This window comes from Ambystoma mexicanum, chromosome 4p (genome assembly GCF_040938575.1).
Source record: "Ambystoma mexicanum isolate Mex_15411 chromosome 4p, UKY_AmexF1_1, whole genome shotgun sequence".
Classification (NCBI taxonomy): Eukaryota; Metazoa; Chordata; class Amphibia; order Caudata; family Ambystomatidae; genus Ambystoma; species Ambystoma mexicanum.
The window spans coordinates 604,506,757-604,531,063 of NC_090927.1; the positions used below are offsets into that span (position 1 = coordinate 604,506,757).

Consider the following 24,307-nt stretch of genomic DNA (forward strand, 5'->3'; position numbering starts at 1 on the left):
CTCCCTTCCTACTACCAAGAAAAAAACACCCATTGTCTACAATTTGATACTCAAGGAGTATCCCCTGGGTCCCTCTGTGGGATAGATATCATAAATGATGAATCTGTGGGAGAAACATCCATCAGAAAGAACTTTATCGATAGGTGAGTAATTTGTTTAACTGTGGCTACTGAACTTGTCCACCACCAGGGCACGCAGCGCCGCTCTGCGACAGCTCCTTTCAACGCCTTTACATGCTGGGTATGATGTCACAGCCAGTATATATTGAGGCTTCATGCCCGCCACCTTAGTGCCACCCTTTCTTTCTGGCACTCTGACGCTGGAGGACTGCAGAACCAAAGGTGTACTGTTGTAAGGAAGGCGTGGTATCAAACAGTGAAGACAGACACAACTGATCACAGTTCAAGGGTGTTTATTGAACTTCAATGGGCTAGTAAAAAACTAAACTTAAATCTAAGAATGGGAGCAAGCTGCGACCATCAAATAATAATAACACAGTCCTACTGGAGTCTGTCAAAATAAAAGGACCTATACTAATAAACTTATTGCCAATCCTTACTTCTAAATACAAAATAATGTGAGATAACAATGTATGCACAAGAAAAGTGTTCAAGAAATGATATGTCAGGATAGTTGAGCAGTTAGTTTCCCTTCCCCACGTTTTCAGCACGGGCAAGGCGACACGTGCGGACTTTGCACAAACTCTAGCTTCTTGGCCACGAGGTAACAGTTAAACACATAGGCATCAGGGCCTTCCACCAAAGTGTCTCTCGCAATGACAGTCTCTTAATGCTGAGGGCCAAACAAAACACAACAGTTCCTTTCCTTTGTCAAGGTTTTACTTTCACAAGTTCAAGACTGGTCTCCCTCCTTCGGCCTTGGACCACGGGTCCCCCTCATCCAGGCTCCGGTCCCTTTTCTACAATGTTCACAGTTTGGTCTCCCTCGTTCGGGCTCAGACCATGGATCCCCCTCATTTGGGTTCAGATCCCTTTTTCACAATATTCACAGCTTGGTCTCCCTCGTTCAGGCTCGGTCAATGGATCCCCCTCGTCAGGGCTCAGATCCCCTTTTGATACCGGAATCGAAGACTTTCGAATGTCCGATGGGTTTTGCTTAAACCGTTGCATGATCGCTTCGATTCACTTCACACAATGTACACTTCACATCGATCTTCTGCTTTTCGTTTCCTCTCGTCACAATACCCTACAGAAACCTGCAATTGAGCACACTCAGAATGCCGGACCAATCTGTCAATGGTATTGTATCTTTTCTTCAAATGTTCAAATATTCACCAGCAATTTAGCTTCACTCACGTCTTTCATCAAACGCGTTTAACAATGTTCCTTCCAGCGCTCACCTTACAATGTTGTCGCTTGCAACCTTGACTTCAACATAGACCAGTCTCCCCAACTCACCGGCTGTGTTGTTCTCTGTTGCTTCTTTGTTCTTGGAGCCAAGGACAATACCACAGCGTCTGCTGCTCTCCCCGCCTTGGTCAGTTATGAGGGAGGACCCTCGATATCTCGGACACACAATGCAGGATTCTTTAGGCTTGTTTCTGGTCTTACATTTTCTGCCGTGAAGGTTTCTTGAAAGTAACAGCTTCCTGTCAACAAGGTAGAGGATGTTGCCCCTCTTACAAACCTCTCGTGCCTGGCCATTTTTCTCCCCTCGTTCAACTGCCAACTCAAAACTGCTGTACCTTTATGTGTTTTGTCCAGCCAACCCCCCCCCCAATTCCTCGAGGCACTCAGTCAGAGCTGGGAGCGATGTACCCGGGTCAGTAAGTGTGCGCAGCATATCATCCGCGAATGCCGTCACCTTATGTCGTAGCTCCCAAAGTGGATTCCCCTAATGTCGCTGCTGTTCCTTATATGTGCCAACAGTGGCTCTAGATATAGTGCGTAAAATAGCAGGGACAGCGGGCAACCCTGTTTGGTGCCTCGCATTACCTTGATTCCCCCGCATATGTGTCCGTTGATTGCCAATCGCAGTGTGGGCGTGCAATAGTTAGCTGGGACCATCCTTAGAAATCGCGGCCCTATCCCAATGCGTTTCATCGCGAGAAACAAAAAAGGCCACTCGACCCTGTCAAACACATTTTCAGCATCTAGGGCCCAGGGAAATTGCTGAAGTACCTGTTAAGTTCACCTTCTCCACTAGATGGCAAACCCGCCTGATGTTATCAAAAGTTTGCCTCCCTTTAACGAAGCCTGACTGATCTGATTGTACCAGCTTGGGGAGAATGTTGTCAAGTCTGGATGCTAAGATTTTGGTGAATAGTTTTGCATCGAGATTAATCAGAGCTATCGGTCGATAGGACCCACATAGCGTTTGGTTCTTCCCGGGCTTGGGAAATTACACAACCTTAGCGTCTTCCATGGTTTCGTTTATGCTCCCTGATACCCCAAAGGAGTTGAAAAGGGTGGTCAGCACCGGAATAAGGGTTTCTTTAAACGTTATGTCGAAGATTGCCGGGTAACCATCTGGTCCCGGGGCTTTATCCACCAGTAAGGATAGAATTGCTCTGTGGACCACCTCCTGCGTTATTTCCCCTTCCAATAGTTCCCTCTACCCTGGTGTAACTGACACCAACAGGCTCTCACAGAGATAAGATTGCTGCTGCTCGCCCTTCGGAGAATCGGTAGAGTATAGGGCTGCGTAAAAGTCTGTGAAGGTCTGCACTATGTCCCTAGTCTGTGAGCTTAGGTCCCCCTGTCCTGTTTTGATCTGGAGGATTACCCTCAAGGCCGCCTTGGTCCTAACGTGCCTTGTGAGCATGCAATCCGCTTTGTTTGCCTTAATATAGTAGAATTGTCGTACAAATAGAAGTGATCTTTCTGCCCGCTTAGTCTGGAGTAGGACTAACTGAGCCCTGATGCCTCTATATTCCTTTCTCAGCCCCCCCCCCCTTGTTCGTCACCATTTTCTCCATCACCTTTTGCAGCTGCATTTCCAGTTCTGCCTAAAGGGTGCCTAGCTGTTTTTCACACAGGGCCTTCCTTGCAATGAATTCACCCCTCATGGTCGCCTTAAAGGCATCCCACACTACATGTTCCTGGACTTCTGACAACCTATTCTGCTCAAAGGATTCCCCTATCCTGTCCCGCTGTTACCTTTTGGGGGCACTTCTGTGCACCTTTCATATGTGACCACTGTGAGAAATCTGAGAGTATTCTCAGCTAGATCTTCTTCTCAGGTGGACACAGAAAGGCCATCGCAGTGGGATCCTGAACCTGGGGGCGGCTAAGCGAGAGAGGATCACCTGGGTGGAGGGTTCTTGGGAACTGGGAGAAGGGTACCCTTAGGAGAGACATGGTATCCCCCTTGTCCTGTTGAGAATCAACCAAACCCTCCCCCGACCTTTATAGGTTATTGTAAAGGTGTTCCCCTCCTTGTCCCAGATTTAACACTTGATAGTACTGGGGTGAGGAAGAAGCAACCAAGATGAATGAACACTATACCATTTCACCACTTTAGTACTCGTACGAGGAAGATGCCTACAAAGAGCTATGAGGGACAGGCATGTCCCTTTCATTATGGTCAGGCAAGTCTCATTAGAGATCCACACCTGCAGAATGTCAAGGGGCTGCAGGTCTATAAAGAGAGATCCGTGGTGCAGAGCTGAGAGCAATAGCGAGGCATTTGTTGGAGAGACCAGCAGGGGACCTTGCTTCAGAGGAGGCAGCTGTGGTGGGACCGGGGAGCCATAACGCCAGGGAATTCCACAGAGGACTTGCACAGCCCATAGCCAGTGGGCTCTGTACTTAATGCAGGTCTGTGAGCCTCTGTGACAGAGGACAGGAAAGAAGCATTCCGGTTGCCGGTGTGCAGAGAGAGACATGGGCCAGGTGAGCGGAGCTTGAGAGGGTGAGCTTCCCGGCTTCAGCAGTGAAGAAGAAGCAGAGGGAACCGCCGAAAGGAGATGCAACGAACAGGTGAGTGTCGAGGAGGACGCTTGAACAACGGGCCCTCATACAAATACTTATTGAATACCGAATTGCATGGAACTTTAAAATTGAGCGAAAGCAATGCTTTTTGAAAACCGAATTGAATGCAACATTAAAATTAAGCGAAACCAATGCTTATTGAATACTGAACCTCATGGAACTTTAAAATTAAGCGGCATGAATGTTTATTGAATACCGAATTGAATCAAACTCTGAAGTTAAGCATTATAAGTGTTGTATGGAAGAAAAACCTACATGGGTCAAGCAAATAAAGTAAATACCCAAAATGTCCATGTGAAAACGAATAACAGAAAAGGGCACAAGTATAGAGTCATAAGAAGGTGAATGTGCGCAAAAACACCCTCAAACTGAATTTTTATGAATGAATGCAGTGCGACAAAGGAGAAAGACTGGAAACGATGTGTGACAAGTGATGGCAGAGCTAAGAGGCTGACAAGGAAAAGCCAAAGGATTGTAACTCTACACATCAAAGTCGAGAGGATGAGAGTGAGGGATCCTGGTTGCGCGACCTGTGATGGGTGGACTGTTCGGTCTTACAATTGCGCCTAGACCAGTGAGCCCTAAATGTTGTAATCCAAAGACATTGCGATGATGAAGTTAACGTCTTGGGGAAGGGAACCTTGAGACTTGAGGAACTACATTTGTGGTCTTGAGAACAAAGCTGCAAGACCTTTTGTTTTCTATGAACTGTGTTGCTTGGAACTTGGGGAAGGGAACCCTGAGGATTGGTTTGGAGCTGTATTGCTGGAAGAAGCTCAGAACTTTGAATTGAACACTACTTCTTTTAATTTCGACATCCCTACACATTGGTTAGCTTTAGTTGTGAGGGCACGTCTAGGTTTTGGACACAGGCAGACTTTCAAGTCACATCCTGACATTTGATTTAATAAAGTATTTTACTTTGAACTTTAAGTCTGTTGTCTGTGTCTTGCTTGGTGTTGCCTTCACACCACATCGTAGCCATCTGTGCACTACAGTGCTCAAAATGGCTGGCCAGACTCCTTAAGCCTGTTTTTGTGCTTTACTCGCTTTGGCCGTAGTCCTGCCGGGAAGGGAAACTATGTGGCCATTAATGTGCTACCTCTTCCTGGGCTCTGGCTAGAGCTCAGGATGTAGACTTTTGTGTGGTTGGAGCTGGTTCTGGCTGGGCTTGGGGCTGCAGACAGCCCCATTACAAATCCTGGAATGTTTGAGAGGTCATGGCCAATGTTCCCTCTAATTATTTTTCTCTAAGTCCGGAAATTAATTTTCTTTTTTGCGCACATTATTTTCCACATGTGCAACTCAATAACGATGTGTGCCACTTTTTGAGCATGCATAGTTAGTGAGATACCATCTCTGAAGAGTTTGGAAGGCAATTTCCCCTTCCCAACCATCGCAATTCTTTACAAATCAGTGTAAAAGGAGCATCTTACAATTCTGTTTCTGAAAATATAGGCTAAATAAAAACTATTTTATATGCGATTTATAAGGAGAGCTCATCAACCAGTCCACGACTTCAAGATATGCTATAGTACCTAACAAAAGTACTCCTGCGCAGAGAGAAAAACGTGTATGCACAAAAAAAGCTTTGCATGCTCAGGATAAACAATAGGTTTAGTCGTGGCTATTCACTTGTCAGCACTGCTCAGAGACAATAGAGAAAGTGCTTAATGCCATTGGGAAACAACTCATGTTTATGACAAAAAACAAGTATAGCTAATCACTGATGTGGCTATCAAAAATTCAGACATTATGCAATTTTTGCAAATTGAATAATTGTAACTGAAAGCAATTTGCCAGAAAACATGCCAATAAGAGTTAATGTGCCACTTTAAAGGAGTAATTCAAGGGCCTCTCATAATTTGTGTAAGCACAATAATTGCATTAGAATAACTGCACCACAGAATATGATGATCAGAATTCCTGGGCCTCTGATCACTATCCACATTATGTTGGTCTGTGAATTGTGAAAACATTTACTCAAAACCATCCTTACAGCTAAGAGACATGTGCACCATCCACTTTACTCCCTAAAAACAGGGCAATGTGCCCAACAAAAACGGGAAGCCATGAACATATAGGAATCTACCCCTGCTTCTTCCCACAAAGTTACACTGATATCTTTTTGAATCAATGACCAGCATAGAAGTGGCATTGGTAGAAACTCAAATAATATTACTGCCCGATCTCAAGAGGAATGTTAAGAGGAAAGAACATATTTTAATAAGCATGAAATATCCCTACTGGAAAAGGCAACTACTTTCTTACTCCCTGAAAAATCCTTTAATCCCAAGTATGGAGGAAAATCATATACAAACCCTGCTTGTAACCCTGACATAGGAAGTTAAATTACAGGGCACATAACACAGCTTATAGTTTGCCCACCCTTGTTCACCACAGCCTAGACAAAAATCAACAAGAGCCCTACAGAGTTTTCTTCTTGTGCCCTGTTGAAGAACATTGCATATATTGGCCCTGTTAACAGTAGCAATGCTCACAGGTAAAACATATTGTGTACTTTCTTCTTTAACTAGGGACTCCACCTCTGAAATGCACTGTTATCAGTTGAACAAGATGTATGGGAATGCTAGAGGCAATACATGCAAACCCATGATTAAATTGAAAAGCCCTCAGCAGCTGAGCATAGACAGAAAGAGAAGGTGCAGTTGAAGGGGAAGTTTCCTAGACTATTAATATAGTTTCCTATTCTTTAGCAAACAAGCATTTCCTTCACTGTACTGACAGGGCTCTGGAAAAAGTGAGGGATATTAGCAGTAAAACACTAACTGGGATATTTGCATACCTACAATACTTTGAGAACAGATCCAATTTAAAGCCTCACAATTATATCATGTGGAGTTTAAGAAAATGTCATAAATCTGTATGTGCACAATTACTATGAAGTACATACAAGTTTGTTTGCAACATACCCCACCTTTTAATTTTTGAGTAGGATTATACAAGTGCTCAGTGCAACCATTTTTGTATAGCAGCGAGTTAACATATCATTTGTCAAGGTCTATGCTCCATAGAACTCTGAAAATTCTGAAAGGTTGCAGATTGTGTGAAAAACATTCTTGTTATCTGAATATTGTTGCCCTAATTTTATACACGAATAATGCCAGCCAGAGTCAATACCAATTATCCCTTGCAGGCCAAGTAAATGATATTGCAAAGTTGCTCTCCTCTTCTAGGGTAATGTTAGCAATGCTAAAGTAGGAGACGCTGACCATGACATTTGCCTACTCAAAATCCCTGCAGGGCAACTTAATATTTGAGTTTCATAATGCTTTAACTTGCAAGGGGGGCTTTTCAAAGTGTTTGTGTGACATATGTACAAAGAATAGGAAGCATGGGATGAGGTTACACATCCTAGTAGACTGCTTACTTACAATAAGTATCCAATATTTGAGCTGAAACTTGGGCTACAAAGTGTGGGTAATGCTTTTGCTAAGGAACCATGAGTAACAGAAATGTGTGTGCTTGAACGCCATTCATATTATAACAAACATAAAACAAGACTAGTGTCTAAGTCTTTTAACCTTTTACAGAGCTATGGTATGCAGAGTCAAGGTTATCTGGTAATATCTGAATGTGGCCTTGGGCGGAGTTAGAGTCATGTGGTAGAATCAAGTATAGGAGTCATCGGTGTGGAGGGAAGATAATTTGGTTAATGTGTGCTGGCATATCTTAGTTATATGTTCTATTCATACAGTCACTTTTTCATATTCGGTTGTAACCTCTTGTTGGGTATTCTGTTTTTAGGGTTTTTAGGTTTTCAAGGTCAAGCTTTTATAGTAGGGCAATGTAAATAGGTTTGACCAGAATATCAAAAATAGTTAGTATGATTTATCTTCATTTTGAGAGAAAGCAAATATTAGGTAGTTGCTGTGGCTTGTCCCTTATTACATGTTTATGAATAGGTGGGAATTGTCTGTGTGCGCTGCTAAAATTCTTCTGAGCAACACCCAGAATGAAGCAGGGCAAGCGCACATGCGCACAGTTTAGAGGGAACATTGGTCATGGCTGTACCAAAGCTGTCTGTCCACGATTGGACATCCACACAAGATTGAGGGTACCGGATAGGTCGGCTGGAGAGGATCATGTGCCATTCTTTAGTCAACCACAAGAGCCAAGATCTGAAGCACAAGAGGCCCCAGAGATAGAGAGACTGTACAACAGCTGCTGGGACCAACATTAACCAAGCCATCTACCGCAAGACAAAGTTCTTCTCTTCTATTGATAAAGGAGATAATCACATGCTGACTGGATCTCCTGTAGGTTGGTGCTGTCAAACTCAAGGGGCATCCTCCCCCTGTGCCCTAAACATTGTTGCTCCCCAATCAACAAGGAAGAGTCCTGCTTGAGCCTAAGTCCTGAGGTTCTACGTCTTCATGCCTGCAGACTCAGTGCAGGGTCACTTCAACTGCTCACCATGTCTATGGAGTCCTGTGGGTCCTCCAATGTCACATACAGAGCCTTTTACTCAACTTTCGCCTGATTCCTGCCTGGTGTTACCCAAAATGTTTAGGTCTCTGAGTGAGACTGGACAAAGCTGCCATTCTTGTTAGAAGAAGAACACTCTGCTCCTGTAATTCCTATACCACTAACGCTGACACCTGTGTGACAGATGTTATCCCCAACCTCCCAGACCCATCTGGGGTCATTTTCTATTCTGATCAAGGTATGAGGGGCTGGTTTGCATACCTGTTCAAATGTACCATTGGCACCCATTCATTGACATTGGGCATAAAGTCCCGGCATTCAGCTACCCTTGCTTTGCCTTTGGTGGCAGAACCTGGGCATAACAATCTGGTATAGGCCCCCTATGGATGAGTGGCATTAGTTGTGATCTCTTCCTTTCCAGGAAACTTACTTGTAGAATCATACAATTTGGGTCCCCATCTTTAGTACTATCCACCACATTTAGGCTGTTGTATTCCTCAGCCAGGACTGTGAATACCTTTTTAAACTCCCCCAAAGTAGCCAAAACTGGGTTACTTAATGTGATTGTTTTTTGGTTAGAGTGGATTCATTAAGTTTAGCTACTGCTGACTGATACTGACTTATACATTATAAGGCCTATTCTCAACACCCTCCTCCCCGCCCCTACCTTCAGGTTACATTGTAACAACCCTAAACACTGCAAATTCTAAAGTGTGGTGTGTGTCCCATTTTGGATACCAAACTGTGATTGCATATGTGTGTATATTGTTTTACTTAGCCATGGTACTTTGATTTAAGCATCGATCTTGATAATTAATTGTAGTTTCATACTTGCTTGCTTAGTATCTATTGCTTGACAATATCTTGTGTTTGTAAACTGTGCACAGCATCAAGCCTCTGATCTCCTTAGTCTAAGCCTTGGTGTTCAGCCTTGCTGCTAAGTGAGAGTCAGTCTTTAGTGGTAAACCTTTGCAGATCCAAAAAGGTTGTCTTCTAGAACCCTACACCAGTAATGATTCTGAAACCTCCTGTAACAAAAGCGCTCCAGAACTGCCTTTAAGGTCATGCTCTATGTTTCATCTTTATGCCAACGACAGCCAAATCTGTTTCTCTTTTTCCTATTTCACCGACACCATACACTCTACTGTCTCTAACTGCCTTTCTGCAGTCCACATTTTCTTCACCCCATCCCTTGAAAACAGAAGTTCTATTCTTCCCTTCTACTACGATTCCTCCCACTATTCTTCCCCCTTCCCTTTCTTTCCTTCACTCCTCCCTTCCTTTCTCTCCCTCTGCTCACAACCTGGCTGTAATCTTTGACCCTTCTCTCTGCATACCTCTTCTAACGCTTGAGCTTGTCGCTACGCTCTTTTTAACTTCCGCCCCGCTCAGCCCCATCTCTCTTTACATGCCACACGTTTCTTCTTTCTGGTCTAGTTTTTTCTCGTATTGACTACTGCCCAGCTCTTATTCTTGGTCTTCCTGCTTCTCATCTTCTCCCTCTTCGCTCTGGCTATACATCCTCAGTTTGTCTCCTTTTCTCTCTTTCTTCTCGATCCTCTATCACATCCCCTCCCTACTCTCTAAATGTCTTTTCCGTTTCAAATCTCATCTTCTTTATTACTTACTCTCCATCGCCTTCAAGTGCATCTATGGTCTCACCCCTGTACTTTTCTTCACTTATCTCTTATATACTTCCCCACTTCACTCCCAGAATCAGTGTCTTCTCTCTGTTCCTAGACCCCTGTGCGTCCTCTCGTTTCTGTTCCTTGCCCTCCTTGCCCCGAAACATTGGAATTCTCCCCCTCTTTCTATTCGTTCTTCCTCTTCTCTCTGTATCTTTCAGACCAATCTTAAAACCCATCTCTTATCATCTCTCTCCAACAATTAAGTCTATTATTTCTCCCCTCTTCTGCTCTGATTTACCTGGAATGTACCGTTCATTTTGATTGTACTGTCTTTTATTTGTGTACAGAGGCTTTGGTGAAAGCACTATTTAAAGTAATTAAAATTCAAATACAGCACCTCTCCAGGTGCGACACCAACATGGGCTTCTTACAGCCGTAGGCAAGGAATGAAACCTGAGGGCTCACGAGGGAGCAATAACAAGTCAAAATTGCTAAAAAGAAGTTACATTCCTAAGCAGCATTCTTAATGCACTGAAAAAAAGGAAGGACTGATGTCATGTGCCACTGCCGGCTCCAAATATATTACCCATGCAGTCACATCCTGAGTCATGGGTGCTACTGACAAGAGTGGAAACAATGCAGAGCCAAAGTGCTCCCCCTAGTGGCCGAAGAATTACCAGTAAGGTATTCTTAAGATGAGGAATCAATTGGAAGAAGGAATCAGTTAGAATTATTTATTTGTTACATGATTTGGGGTTGGCAAATTCCTTCATTTTTACTTAGTCTTTTTATATATGACATAGAATTTGATTAATGCTGTTTCAGGGTCATAGATTGGATATATCCCTATATATATATATTTCTTGAGTAATAAATAATCGTTTGTACTCATTACTTTAAAATATGTGCTCAGATGTTTTTCATTAAGTGTGCAGTAAATAAGGATTTAGGATGTTTGCGCATATGGTATATATGGTCTTGAGAAGTCTCCCCTGGTGAACTTTCATCTCTTTTAACTTGGATGCAGTTATTTACAACTGTTAGGGGCCTCTGGAAGAAAATGCTTAGAAACCGGGTGCATTCTGTTCAATATATTAAATGGGATTTCACATGATGCAATTAATAATCTAAAATGGTATATATCCCTTAATTAAATGCAGCATTTTCTTCCTTATTGCTTCATTGGGTAACAGTGAAACATCCAAAGGAGCATGCTTTCGTAGTTAATAACCTTGGCTTCAATGGACTAAAGCTACACGGTTACAAACCTTGCCTCCAATGGATTGTGCCGGCCCCATAACTTTGACTCAAATGGAGTGAATCTATATGGTTACTAACGTTGCTGTGAATCGACTGTACCCACACCGATACCAACCCAGCTGCCAGTAGACGGACCCTGCACAGTTACTAACCTTGCTGTCCTCCAAAGGTTTCTTTAACTCGTCTACACAGAAAGTGGGCTGTGTCATCGGGATTTTTGTTGTTGTTGATTCGATCCACTTTTGTAGAGACTCCACCAGATGGTTAAATGTATCCATTTGGCTTTGACAAGAAGATACATCCTCTTCCCTAAAAAGTTGAAAATATCAAGATGTTAAAACAGCAGCCACCAGCCTCCACAAAGTACATAATGTGATTTCATTATAAGATTGATTCAGTAACATAGTTAGTTTATGCCTCTGATGAAGCCCGGCAATCAGGGCTTCGTTTACAGTAAGGCATAACACATTGCTGCAGTGTGCGTCTACAGAAATTAGATCATTTCCATTTTCAAAATGGAGTGCTTGCTTCCCAACAATGCCCATCATGTCCTGTGATCAGCAATGAATTTTCCCACTGGAAATAATGTGTTAATGTTTCAAGACAATGTTATTCTCCCTCTTACATCTTCTGCTATAGATGTCCGTTTAAGTTAACTTTTTTCTATTGGATTGGTGTTCCTATTAAGTTATTATGTGCAGCTTTCCATTTTTTGGCAAAGGCAAGTGCCAATTATATTTGTTTTGTATGTAGGATAGGGGTACGTCTACATTTATCATGCTCTTCGCGCTTTACAGCAGGACCAAATATTCACACCTTTGTGCTATATGCAAGGCACTGCTTCATACTGGCCCCGCCTTTCTGATACAGCTGGTTCTGATATTTTGATTTGTATACACTTATTGATGGGTCATGCTTCTAGTTTTTTATCACCATGTCCCTCCAGCTGAGCATTTCTTTTCCACAGTATGAGTGACTTACTGATTAAGCACATTTAAATGGCGCAAAAAACCTACAGATTGAACAGTCTAGTGGTGCCGGACAACCAAATCCTGTGAAGATGAGCTTGAATCCAATAACAGGCGATTTAATGTGAACAGGAATTTCTTTAGTTCTTTAGTACTTTCTAAAGGCTGTATGCAATAAAGCTTTCCATCCCTTTCAGGTAGGGATTGTTCTTGTTTTATACAATTTGGATAGAATATAACACACTCAGTATTTATAATTAGACAATCTTTACAGTTTACCCTGATATTAATATGAATTATTTCTGAATGCTGCCAGGTTTGTTAGGCTCCGAAGAGGAAGTGGAATCTGATTACACAAATGGGGTGCTTGAACCCTAAACCCTCATTCTCATTCAATGACGGTGGCACATTTGAACTGTGGGGTCTTGTAAAGGTTAGCGTCAGATGAACTGAGAGTTCTGGTTGGTTGGTACATGAAGATTTAATTGGCCACATATGACTGAGTTATGTCTAAGAGATTTAAACGATATGACTGAGTTATGTCTAAGAGATTTAAACGCTAGGCGAGCCCATTTGAACTTCAACCTGGCTTCAGCGGGTAGTAAGTGCACAGCGATCCGAAGATCTGAAACATGGTTCCGTCTTCGGATTTGAAAAGCCAAGTGGGGAGCCGCATTCTGATTTATCTGAAGCCAATCAAGCAACTTGCTTTCAATTCCAATTAACAGTCCATTGCAATCATCCATTCAAGAACTGATGAGGATCCCTACCACAAGACCTTGGTTCACCTTTGAAATATAGTTGATAATACTTATGAATTTAAAATAGGTTTGCCGATTTTGATCTCGACAAGACTAAGAATATCAGATCCTCAAGTCAACTCTCCATTAAGTACATAATGCGAAGTGGGCCAAGCTATAAAACATGCGTACCAATGCCCAGTTCTTGGTGATTTCCAACTCTCCAATAAGTACAAAATGAGAAGTGGGCCAACCTATCACCGGGCGTACCATCACCCAGTTTTTGGTGCTTTCCATAGAATGTTCTAATCAGATGGCAAGCAGATCTTCACTAAATCTTCACTAAATCCCTAACATCTGCAAAAAGGCTTTTAACCAGTGCTTTTTGCCAGTGAATCGATTTAGTAAAACCTTTGCATGGCATTCCTCAGCAATGAATACATTTAGGGTGACTCATCCCGGATTCAGGGAGGTGGCAGGTTTAGATCTGTGTTTAAGTAATGACAGAATCTGCCCTCGAGCTCAAGGTCTCATTAAAGTTGGACAGTTTCATACCACAGTTGAACACACCTTTAAACGTAATGTTGTTCTACTTCGGGCATGCAATGGCAACATTGTTTTCTTTTTAAACAGTAGCTGGACTCACACTTGCATTCCAGATCTTTGTGATTTTCTTCTAATACTCACTTTTCCTTCACAGTGTCTTCCAGTTCCTTGAACTTTTTAGACAATGCATTCACTTTTTCACTGACAATAGTCTGATCTCCGGGAAGGCCATGAACTGATATTTCTTCAAGCAGCTGTTGCAAAACTTCAACATCTTTCTTGTGATCTGTCAGCTCTATTGAGGTTTCCTGTATACACACAGAGTAATGGAATAGGTGGGTGCCAAGCTATAGTAGTCAATTAACAAGTCATTGAATCTCTGCACCATTTTGTTTCAAAACAGTGTTCAAACCACCATAGCATGTTTTCTCAGAGACACACACACACACACACACACACACACACGCACGCACGCACGCACGCACGCACGCACGCACGCACGCACGCACGCGCGCGCGATGGGAAAGGTATATATATCAATTTGCTCAAAGTATAGTAGTCATTCAAATCACAATCACAACCATGTTGTCTAACCCCAGTCCTGAGTGAAGGAGGACATTTATCATTGCATCACATTGGTTGTCATGAACATTTCTTTAGGACAACCAATTGTAATGATCCAAAACTGGAACCTTTGCCCAAATAAGCCCAAACACAAGTCACTATTACTTAACATCACATTTTATGTTCTCTGTTGAATCTCCCTATTTGGGAAGGTGTTTGGTCCAGACATGGGACCCCATATTTAAGCTGGAAATCACTGGCAAAACCCTGTAAGGTTGAATTGTGCCGGGTTATCTCATGCCCAAGGGGTGCCACTTAACCGGACGCTTCATTTTAGGATGGGACTGAATAGACTGCCTTCTGGCTGGCCCTCTTCTGCAATAGCGTAGACGGACAAGCTAAACAATAATAGGATGCTACCCCAAAGCAGTGACTCAAGCAATTCTATTATATGCCTGGTTCTGTGCTTCTGGCAATGCCCATGAAACACAGAGAAAAGTCTTGAAATGCAGGAAACTTGACTTCCTGGTGGTGGATGGATTCTTATGCACTTAAAGAACCTCTCTATTTACATCCTCACACCAACCGCAAACACAAGTCCTGCCTCCCAGTCTCTACCGGACGTCTGCGACCGGTTGTGGTCTGAATCGAGCATCTAGGTGTGTAGCAGCAGAGCAATTTCAGGGGATATCAGTTTTTCTCACTACATCTAGCTCCTGCTGGGAGGAAGCAGTAGATGCCTGCATGATTTAATGTATTACTTGGCCTAGTACCCACATATCTGAAATTAGGTAATAGAGCTCACCAAATGAGTTAGCATGGATTATACTACCATAACATTTTCTCAAATTTAAGAACAGACTGTTTAGTAATTTCCAGCACTCAAAAATATGTATTATGCTTTCCTTTCCCTATGCCTTTTCATATTTAATAACTATTTATGGTATGTCAGCGGATAACATGTATGCATTATGTATACCACTTATACCACTTAACTAACAGGGAAAAGACAGACCCTGAATTTATAGAGTGACATTGGACTAAGGGAAAGGGACAGACCTTGTAGAGAAAGGAAATGAGCGGCACTTTGAAAGGCAAGAGGCCACAACTTACACTAATACAAAATGTGGAAAGTTCATTGGCCCCACACTGATATGCAGTGTTGGGAGGGACAATGCAGCAATTAAAGGGTGCAAGAGAAGGCAGCACTACTGGGCCCAAAAATAAACCTGCAATTGAAGAAATGGATGCAGAGAAAGACCCTGGATTACATCAAAGCCCTCTCACCACCCCAACGTCGGCTCCTGACTCCCAATCCTGGGTCTCACGAGCCTTGGACACCTTCCACAAAGCTGACTCTTGGGACACAGTTCTTCACGCCAGAGCCCACTCCATCTTTTCGGGCTGTAATTTCATCTAACGCTGTTCTAGCTCACCCTACACCTGCCCTGGAAGGAACCCAGGGCTCTGCGTGGAGTCCTGGGTTCCATTTCCATAAGAGACACCTGGGGTATTTTTCTGGTGCTTTATGTGAAATAACTGGCTGCGTGCTCGCCATTGCCCATTATTTGGGCACTATGGCCATTCCCAGAAATGAGTCTGCCCTTCTTATCCTGTGTTGCCAAAACTCATATTCAGGAAACAAATTAAACCAATTATGCCCACGTTTAACGATTCCAAATCCGTTCATGCATCCAGGAAGAAGCGAAAGAACAACGCAGACAGCTGGCAGGTACCTGCATGTATTGAGACAGTTCTGTAACGTCCTTTCCAGGAGGGTCCGTTTCAGAAAGCGCCTGGAACTTCCTTTCAAGGTAGCACTGAACTTTATCCGAAATGTCCTCAAAGAGCTCCACTTTGGATTTCAGGCTCTCCATGGCTGCCAGCCTCTCCTTTTGTTGACCACTTGCTTCAGAAAAGCGTCCGGACAAATCGTTCATCTTGCGCTGCAGTGAAGAAGCAGTGGACGGGTCGGCTGTCTCCATGAACTTGTTCACCTTCTCATTCATTGCGTTTACACTGCTTTGGCGACTTGCGATATCTTGCTCTAACATCTGGAGGAAATAAAAAACAAGTATCATAGAGGCCATCCCCAACTTTAGAAATCACAATACATAATGGCCGACAAACCTCTTTGTGATGCTATTTTCAAATTGTTAAAAACTAGAAAAGTCTCTTTAAAGGGAGCTGATTGATATGTGTAAATTAATGAAAACCTCCCTTGCACTTCTCTTGTTTAAAAATAACACTACAGTCGGTAAGGGACATAATGGGCCCATTTCACAAAAAGGTTTGCTCTACTTGTAAATGCACTTGTAACAGTAGAAAAATCCCATTTTCTGGAAGTGAAATTGTTAGCTCTCAATAATTGAGTGGTGGCCTCAATTTGTGAGTTTTTCAGATTGTGGTTGATCTGTCCTGTTGTTACTTAGGGACTAAAATAAGGGGTAGGTGACCTATCTATCGTTTTTTGCTATATAAGTCTCCCATTTGATAGTGTCACCCCCCACCCCCCGATATCAAAAAATATGGGAGTCCCCAATTGTAAGCATTAGGAATGAGAGAGGCAGGGATCCACTCTGGGAAGATTAAGGCTACACCCCCACCGGGATGGTTGGATCTGGGTGCGGAGTGGATCTTGTAGCCATCAGGGAGGAGAATGTCAAAACTCGTGACAGATCTGGCCGTGAATCATGTCTCGGTCAGACCGAGAACATCAAGGTCGAGTTCTTCCAGAAGACGGCAGATTGCAAGTTGCAAACTGTAAGTCACATTTTGTGATGACGGCCCCTTTCACGCGAGTACAGTTAGCCCTTTCTTACATACCTAACTTTTGGGTGCATTCCCAACACCTCGATATGTCATAGTCACCAGCAACATCTTATACAGAGGACTGGGTACTGGATTTCACTTATGGGGTACAGTGTGCTAATTGGCAATAGCAGGGCTTAAGCAGCCCGTCACTTTCATTGTGATTTTTATATTTCCTATGCTTTTCAGAGGGGGAAATGGAAAAAATGAATAGGAAAACACATGTATGTGCACTTCTATTTTGTGCAGATCAGTGCAGGCAGTGGCCGGAAAAGACTCCCGTTGGTCTTGTGCTTTTCCTGCAACAAGCCAGCAACAGCAGAACCACCTCCGGTTCTGGAAGCAATTCAAGACTTTCCTCTTTGCTCCTGCCTTTTCTCTTCCTCTCCCTCTTCCTCTCCCCTGCTGATCTCCTGCCTTTTGCACGCACTGGTCACCTGGCAAACCTCTGAACCCAGGCCCATGTCCCTGCCTGTCTAGCTGCATACCCGCACTGCCTCTCGGCATCCCCTGCACTTGTAGTCTGGATCTGTAAACCGACATTCCCCTCTCCTGCACTTCTGTATCCATACAGTCACAGTCCCCACTCCTGCACTTATCTGGCACTTGCTGTCTGCACTCCTAATACTCAGACTTGCCACCCATTGGCTGCACTACTTGAGTTTTTTCCTTGTACTGCACTATTCCATCCTCCCACCCCCACCCTTCTCCCCTGCACTTGTGCGATCTGAATGTCAGAATAACACTAGGCCTAGTAAGATCGTTATTTCTTGTTCTACCTCTTTTTCCCCTTGCTTGCCTTGTTGCGCCTTGATTGAAACACTTGTGTATAGGTGCGTTATAAATGCCATATCATATCATATTACATCAAGCGGCTTCATGAATTGGCTTCATTGTGTTTATATACAAATGATAAACAGACACATACTTATGGTGCTGGTTTCCTTTACAGCAATGTCTTCAAAAAGGACACCAACATCAAAATTAACCATTCAATTATAAGGACCCCTGGACAACTCCAAAGTGCTAAGTAGGCAAGTTCCCCATATCTGCTGCCTGACTACAAACCTCCTCAGTTCACAAACTTCTCTAATTATTCCAACTTTAGTGATCAAAATGGACCCAGGAAAAGTTAGGTCACCTTTTCTGATACAAGAAGTTCCTTGAACGAGGAAGGATTCACACGGAAGTGCAAGCGCAGGTTTCAATCTCAGGACAATCTTTTTTAGGTGGTGCTCAACTCCAGGCAGACGTCCCCCAAGGAGGGGTGGTGAACAAAAGAACCAGCAATATCAGGGCAGGCTATATTCCTTTGACACCTGGATTAGGAACTAACCTCGTTAAAAATACCCATCTTCAACCTAGCAGGGATTACATTGAGTAAGGCACAGAAGAGCGTACTAGAAAAAGGATTGAGCTTCGTCCCCACTCAGTTTGTTTCATCAAATCACACTGAATTAGAATTGAAGACATTCTTTAGGACCATGATGCTAAGAATGTTCTTCCAGGGACCGGAGATGAGAAAGGAAGAGGCAGCTACGAATTTTAAGCCTAAAGCGACATTAACGCTGAACGATTCAGAGGCCCCTTCAGAAGTGATCACCTTAGAAAGAATTTTTGCAAAAGATCTAACTAAGGCATATTAGAAGGTGTGCCATCACAACCATTATCATAACATGGCAGAAGCGTAAAACAGGCACTGAAACAGCTAGCTTGTAGTAAAAACCTAATAATCAAGACACCAGACAAGGGAGGTGGGATTGTATTAATGGACAATCAGATGTACATCAATATGGTACAGATACTCATATTGAATGAATGAGGACATAGTGCGCTTATGTGGATTCCGTAAAAAAGGTGATGGTTAACACCCATCAAGGATGTTGGATATTTTCTGATATTTGGGAACCATTATTTTGCAATTTCAACAGCCAAGGAAAAACGGATTTTAGAGCACTTTTGGTTTTCCTGGCAATGAAGCACTGCCTTTCAGTGGTTACCAGACATTTGGTCGAAATAAAATGTCGACAGGACAAATGGTCGACACCATTTGGTCGAAAGCCAAATGGTCGATTTTTTTTTTTTTTGTATTTTCACTTTTTTTTTTTTTTGGGGGAGGTCCCCCCTAACCCCTTTTTTTTCTAAAAAAAAACCCTTTTTTCCCCTAAACGAAAACCTAAAAAATATATATATAAATAAAATAAAAAATTCGACCAAATGTCTTTCGACCAAATGACTGGACAGCCCTTTCAGTAGTTCCATTTTACTCTGTGGGCAGCCCAATGACAGGTTTTGGCAGTGTGGCCTCCTGTTCTACCACTGACACAGGCAAAGTAGATTGGCATCCATTTTCCGGTTTCACTGTGCACAGGGCTTTTTGCGGCCATTCTGTTGGTTCTGGTGAAAGCAGCGCACAGTGATGTTGCAGGGCAGAGCCTAGTGGGTCAATGCATCCCACAGTAACCAAAGGGTAGAGCAAAGGTTGATTTTCCTTGAGTGTTACAGAATATTGCTATAGGTTTGCGAAGCATTATAAGAAGCTACAAATCTCAAATGTCACTTCACAAGCATGCCAAAATATCATCACTTGGACAAAGGGATACCAAATGCCTTTCCGATATCTGAAAGGCACTATGTGGGCAGCTCCTGGCACGACGGACCCCAAATTGCATAATTTGCTATTCAGAGGGAGGCCTAGAATGCTGTGATGGAGGTGGTATTCTCATAGATAAATGAGGGAGGAAAGGACAAAGCAGTTGCTGTCTCTATCATCTATTCAATATTCGCAAAGTTCACTCTTTCTTGACTTTTGATGTAACCGATCTATTGCTAGCTTCATTAATTTTCTCACGTCTCTTCTACTGTTCCACTACACTCTTTGGCCTCCCAACCTCTCGACATGCTCCCTTAAAATCTGTTTTCAATGCCTCTATTTGTGTACTTTTCTGCTTGACTTCACATGATTCTATCTCCTGTGCTCTTCTTACTCTTGATTGGCTCCCCTTCTAGGCTCAATTCAAATCCAACTTGTTATCCCTTGTCTTTAAATCACTCTACGGTTACTCCGGATGACCGCCGGTCTCACCCAGCGCCCCTGTGCCCAGTCACGCTTTCGCACATTCGCTCACCTTTCTCCTATGCACTGGAATGTTCTTCCTCTTTCTCTACGCTTTATCACGGTCTACTCCTTGTTTGGTAAATCGTTGAAATCTCGTCTGATCCAGCAGGGCTGATCTCAGGATTCTCATGTCATTTTTTCATTTTATATTATTGTACCTTTTTTATATTGTGGCTATGTACAGCGCTTTGGATTAAGGCGTTATAAAAGTCTCAAATAAATACAAAAATACGAATACAAATTAAGACCTTTCAAAAGAAGGAATACAGCATGTGATCATGCCGTCCCAAAACATTCCAGAGAACAAACAGCAGAAGTTAACGAGCTTGTTCTGATGCACAATGTATTATTCCATCACCAAAGAAAAAATCCTCTACGTGGGTTTCTCAAGCTGCTCTATGCACTTCTGCAAGATTATGCACTTCAAGCGTTGTCTCAGTAAAGTTTCCAGAGTAAGCCCCGGTTCTCACTTGGTAGCCACTGTAAATGGAATCACATCTTCCATGAGCTACAGGGCTTTGTTATCAAAGGATTTTCTTCTTCCTTCAGGAAATGTAAACCAAGCAATCACACATTTACCAGAAAAAATAGGATTAGAAACAACATGCATTAAGACTGAATCTTTTTAGGAAGTGTGTACATTATAGTAAAATGATGTTGACTGAATGTTACTGGTGGAGGTTACTATAAGACGGATATAGTTTTAGCTTTTACTGAACATGTCAAATGGGTTCTTAGAAAGTTAGAGGAGAATGGAGGAATGAGTTGATCTTTAGAAGCATGATAGAGACTACGTTAATTAATAGATAGGGTTTATTAGACAGTGTATGGTGCATATACGAAATGGTGATATTGAAGTATGTAATAATCTGAACATTATTTTAATTCCGATACACGTGTGTAAGGTTTTATGCAAGGTAATATAAGCCAATTCACAATAAAAAAAGATCTCAATAAAGAGACATTTCTAGGAAAGCCACTTGAAGAAACATTGAGACAAGTACTCAGTGGCATATACATATATATGATACCAACATTCCAAAATAGTCTTTGTGGAGCTTGTACATATTAAAAAAATCACATACTGTGCATATTCTGCTATTTAGTGGTTGGTTCAGAGTATTGGTTACTTCAAAAGCAAAAGTAGTCACCGGCAGCAGAGTCATATTATTCCTATACTGTGTGCAGGTACCGTAACAAAGTCCCATGCCTTGCTCTGGCAATTTCAAGAGGGGTGGCCAGGGGGGGCAGGTATTTCCCCAAACTAGCAGGCTTTGGACCAAGAGGTAGTTTGGGGCGTATCCTACTGTCACCCTCCCTTGATCCTAATTGTGTAGCAGGGGACAGCCAACCAGACCCCCTGTCCAAGTGAATGAGCATGAAGGTCTTGATAGGCGGAGCCGAAGTTTCTAATATGAAGACCGGAAGTTCCTAAATAGAAAAAACGAACTCTGTATAATTCAGACTCGGTAACATACACAAAACGTGGGGGGGAAAAAACACTATTACTTTTGGTAGGAGTCAGTTTTTAGGAAGTGACCCACACAAAAGACTACGTACAGGTACAATGCTGCTGTTTCAAAAAATTGTAACAGCAGTTTTATACACAGGTAAAGTCAACTCACCAAACAAATGTCTGCTGGGTGAATGTCACACCACAGGCCATACAAGTTTGCTGTTCTGCTGTGCGGGTTACCAGCCTGTTAGATTTCTTGACATTGAGGGCCTTGTTCAGAGATGGGCAGTAATGGTAAAAAGCAGCAGTATTTACCAACTACTGCTGATTTTACTGTCACCAAATTCAGGTTTTAGCTAAATATCGCTACTGGAATTGCATGTGACTAATGCCAGCAGTATCTCAGACGGTCATTCAGCAGAAAGCCTGTCTATATTTACCTCAGCGATGGAGGTAACAATTCCAAAAGGCCCACCATTTTAAAAACACTTTTTTTACTGTACAGAAGGAATATGCGGGTGCTTCCCTCCAATACAGTAAAACAAGTTTTGAGAATGAGCCATGGTAAGGGGTAAAAAGGTAGTCATCTCTGCTGCCCCCTGAGCCACTTTACCCATCTAATGCATTACAGGGTCAGAACTGACCCATATGGGCATTATCAAATGTCCATTATCCATTTCACCATCCCACTAAAAAAATACATTTCATTGTTGCCACTGGCGCAGGTACTATTTCTGGAATACCTCTGGAGGTATTTGAGACATGCCACGAGTTAGTGGTAAACTATGAATGGGACCGATTTGTAGACATACCACTGACAGAGTTGGTAACTTCCTCCAATGTTATTTCATTATAAAAACCTGCTCAACTCTAAAGGACATCAAGTGTATTGAAGGTATGTTCTGCTCTTGTGTGTGCAGACTGGAAAAAGCAGGCAATTCCATATACTGGTTTACATGGAAGTTGGAAACGAATTCCAGTGAAAAACATGGGCTTGCTCAGAAGACTAATTTGTCCTTTGTATTGCTCTGAAAGGCGCATCTACTGACAGAGCCCGGCCTCACTGACCCTTCTTATTGAAGTGATAGCTAGTAAAAAGCCACCTTATATGTGGCACGTTTGAGCGAGTATTTACATATGGAGAGATAAAAAGAGGGCATGCAAAGGAGAAAGGGAGAGAGACTCTGGCTGTCACCCTCTCTTCCCAACCTCGACTTAAAGGACTGCGAGAAAAACTACAGCAGGACATAGTAGCCATGCTGTCAGTGAGAACTATAGGATTATTCTGGAATGTGAGTCAACATACAGTAGCATCAAATTATATCCGAAGATTAATTAAATGATAACAGTTTAAGAGAAAATGTACACCTACTTACAATGCTTTTACTAACGATATCCTCAATAGCAGCAGAATTCAAAGGCACGTGACTCTGTTCTTTCAGACCCTTTTCAACACCTCCCAGCCAGTCCAGCATTTCATCCAAGCCATCCTGAACACTTAGGGAGCGAGTCAGAGTTATCTGGAGCTTCTCATTCCGGTCATTCACTGACTTTGATAAGTTGTCGTACCTCTCTACAATGTCATCTGAAAAAGAAACACGTGACAGTCATTCCCCACTATGTTTCTTTTCATCCATTCTATGAGGTTAATATGAGTGAATCTGTAACCTCACATTGGAGGCAAGCGAGGGAAAGAAACAACAAAATGAAACCATGTATAATTTGACATATTCCCAAATCTTTGGAAAACACACCTATTAAATCAATAACAAAGCGAGGTGTATATACAATTGATACATAAAAGAAGTAATTTGGACATTGAAGTAAAAAGCCTGTATCCCATTGAAATTGTTCAATATAAAGACGAAGTTAAATTAACTATTTATCAAGTTCTATTTCATACCATACCTAATATTATATATAATTGATCAAACTGAATATGATAATTAAACACGATACAAAGTCAGTATTCTTCATTTTACTGTTGATCATTTAGGTTTGTGATGCAACTCTCAAACTTCAGACTTTAGAGTTCACAAACTCCGAGTATGTCTATGTAAATATGGTCCAATTTGATAGCATCCCAAGGCTCTTTCATGTATCCTGTACTAAAAATGAATATAGACAGAAGTGTACAATTGATATGCAAAATCAATACTATAGCATACTTATCAACATGGCCTGAAGGACATGAACGTATAGAGGGTTTAAAAAACATGTTTGTTGATAGTATGTAGTGAGAATGGCATGTATTGTGATGTACATGGCAGGGGATGCATGTCTTCACTTCACCATTCATTTACTTTGACACAATTAGTTTGCTATACATTTACTTATCCGGTCTTATACTTCTCCTAGCATTCACTTTATCATTACAGGGGACCCCCCGCCCCTTTGTTACTCTATATTCTTCCCCTGGCATCCTTAGATCCCCCAGAACTAACTTTAAGCTAACCATAACCACATCCATTGCCACCCTTCACAATATGGAGATGTAGACGAATAGGCTTTAAGAAGTAAATGCATGACAAAGTAAATGCCTGGTGAAGTGAATGCAGATGATGTAAATGTAGACAGAGTTTCTGGGCAAAATAAAGGGGGATACCCTTGCAAGGTGCTGTTCGACATGGTGATGCATGTGTTGGGCGGGCAGTGGAAACTAAAGGAATGAGGCAGGCCATTGGTTGCAAATGAGGAAAGATTAATGGCCAAAAGGTGAGAACTGAAGGGTATCTTTGGCTGGTTTCACTCGCTGATGTATATCTTGGCGGAGTACTCAATGTATGTATGTATGGAGCACAAGCCTGTTATTAA

General features: G+C 42.4%; 1 protein-coding gene across 19 annotated transcripts in view; it reads right to left on the reverse strand.

Moving 5' to 3' along the window:
- DST (dystonin) overlaps positions 1–24,307 on the reverse strand; it is a 2,190,048-nt gene that overhangs the window by 586,926 nt on the left and 1,578,815 nt on the right. For all 19 annotated transcript variants that reach the window (XM_069606170.1, XM_069606155.1, XM_069606164.1 and 16 more), the window contains 4 exons: positions 22,870–23,078; positions 15,845–16,162; positions 13,686–13,852; positions 11,443–11,599 (listed from right to left, as the gene is read on the reverse strand). In XM_069606170.1, coding sequence (XP_069462271.1) covers positions 11,443–11,599; positions 13,686–13,852; positions 15,845–16,162; positions 22,870–23,078 — 851 coding nt within the window. The remainder of the gene's footprint in view (positions 1–11,442; positions 11,600–13,685; positions 13,853–15,844; positions 16,163–22,869; positions 23,079–24,307) is intronic.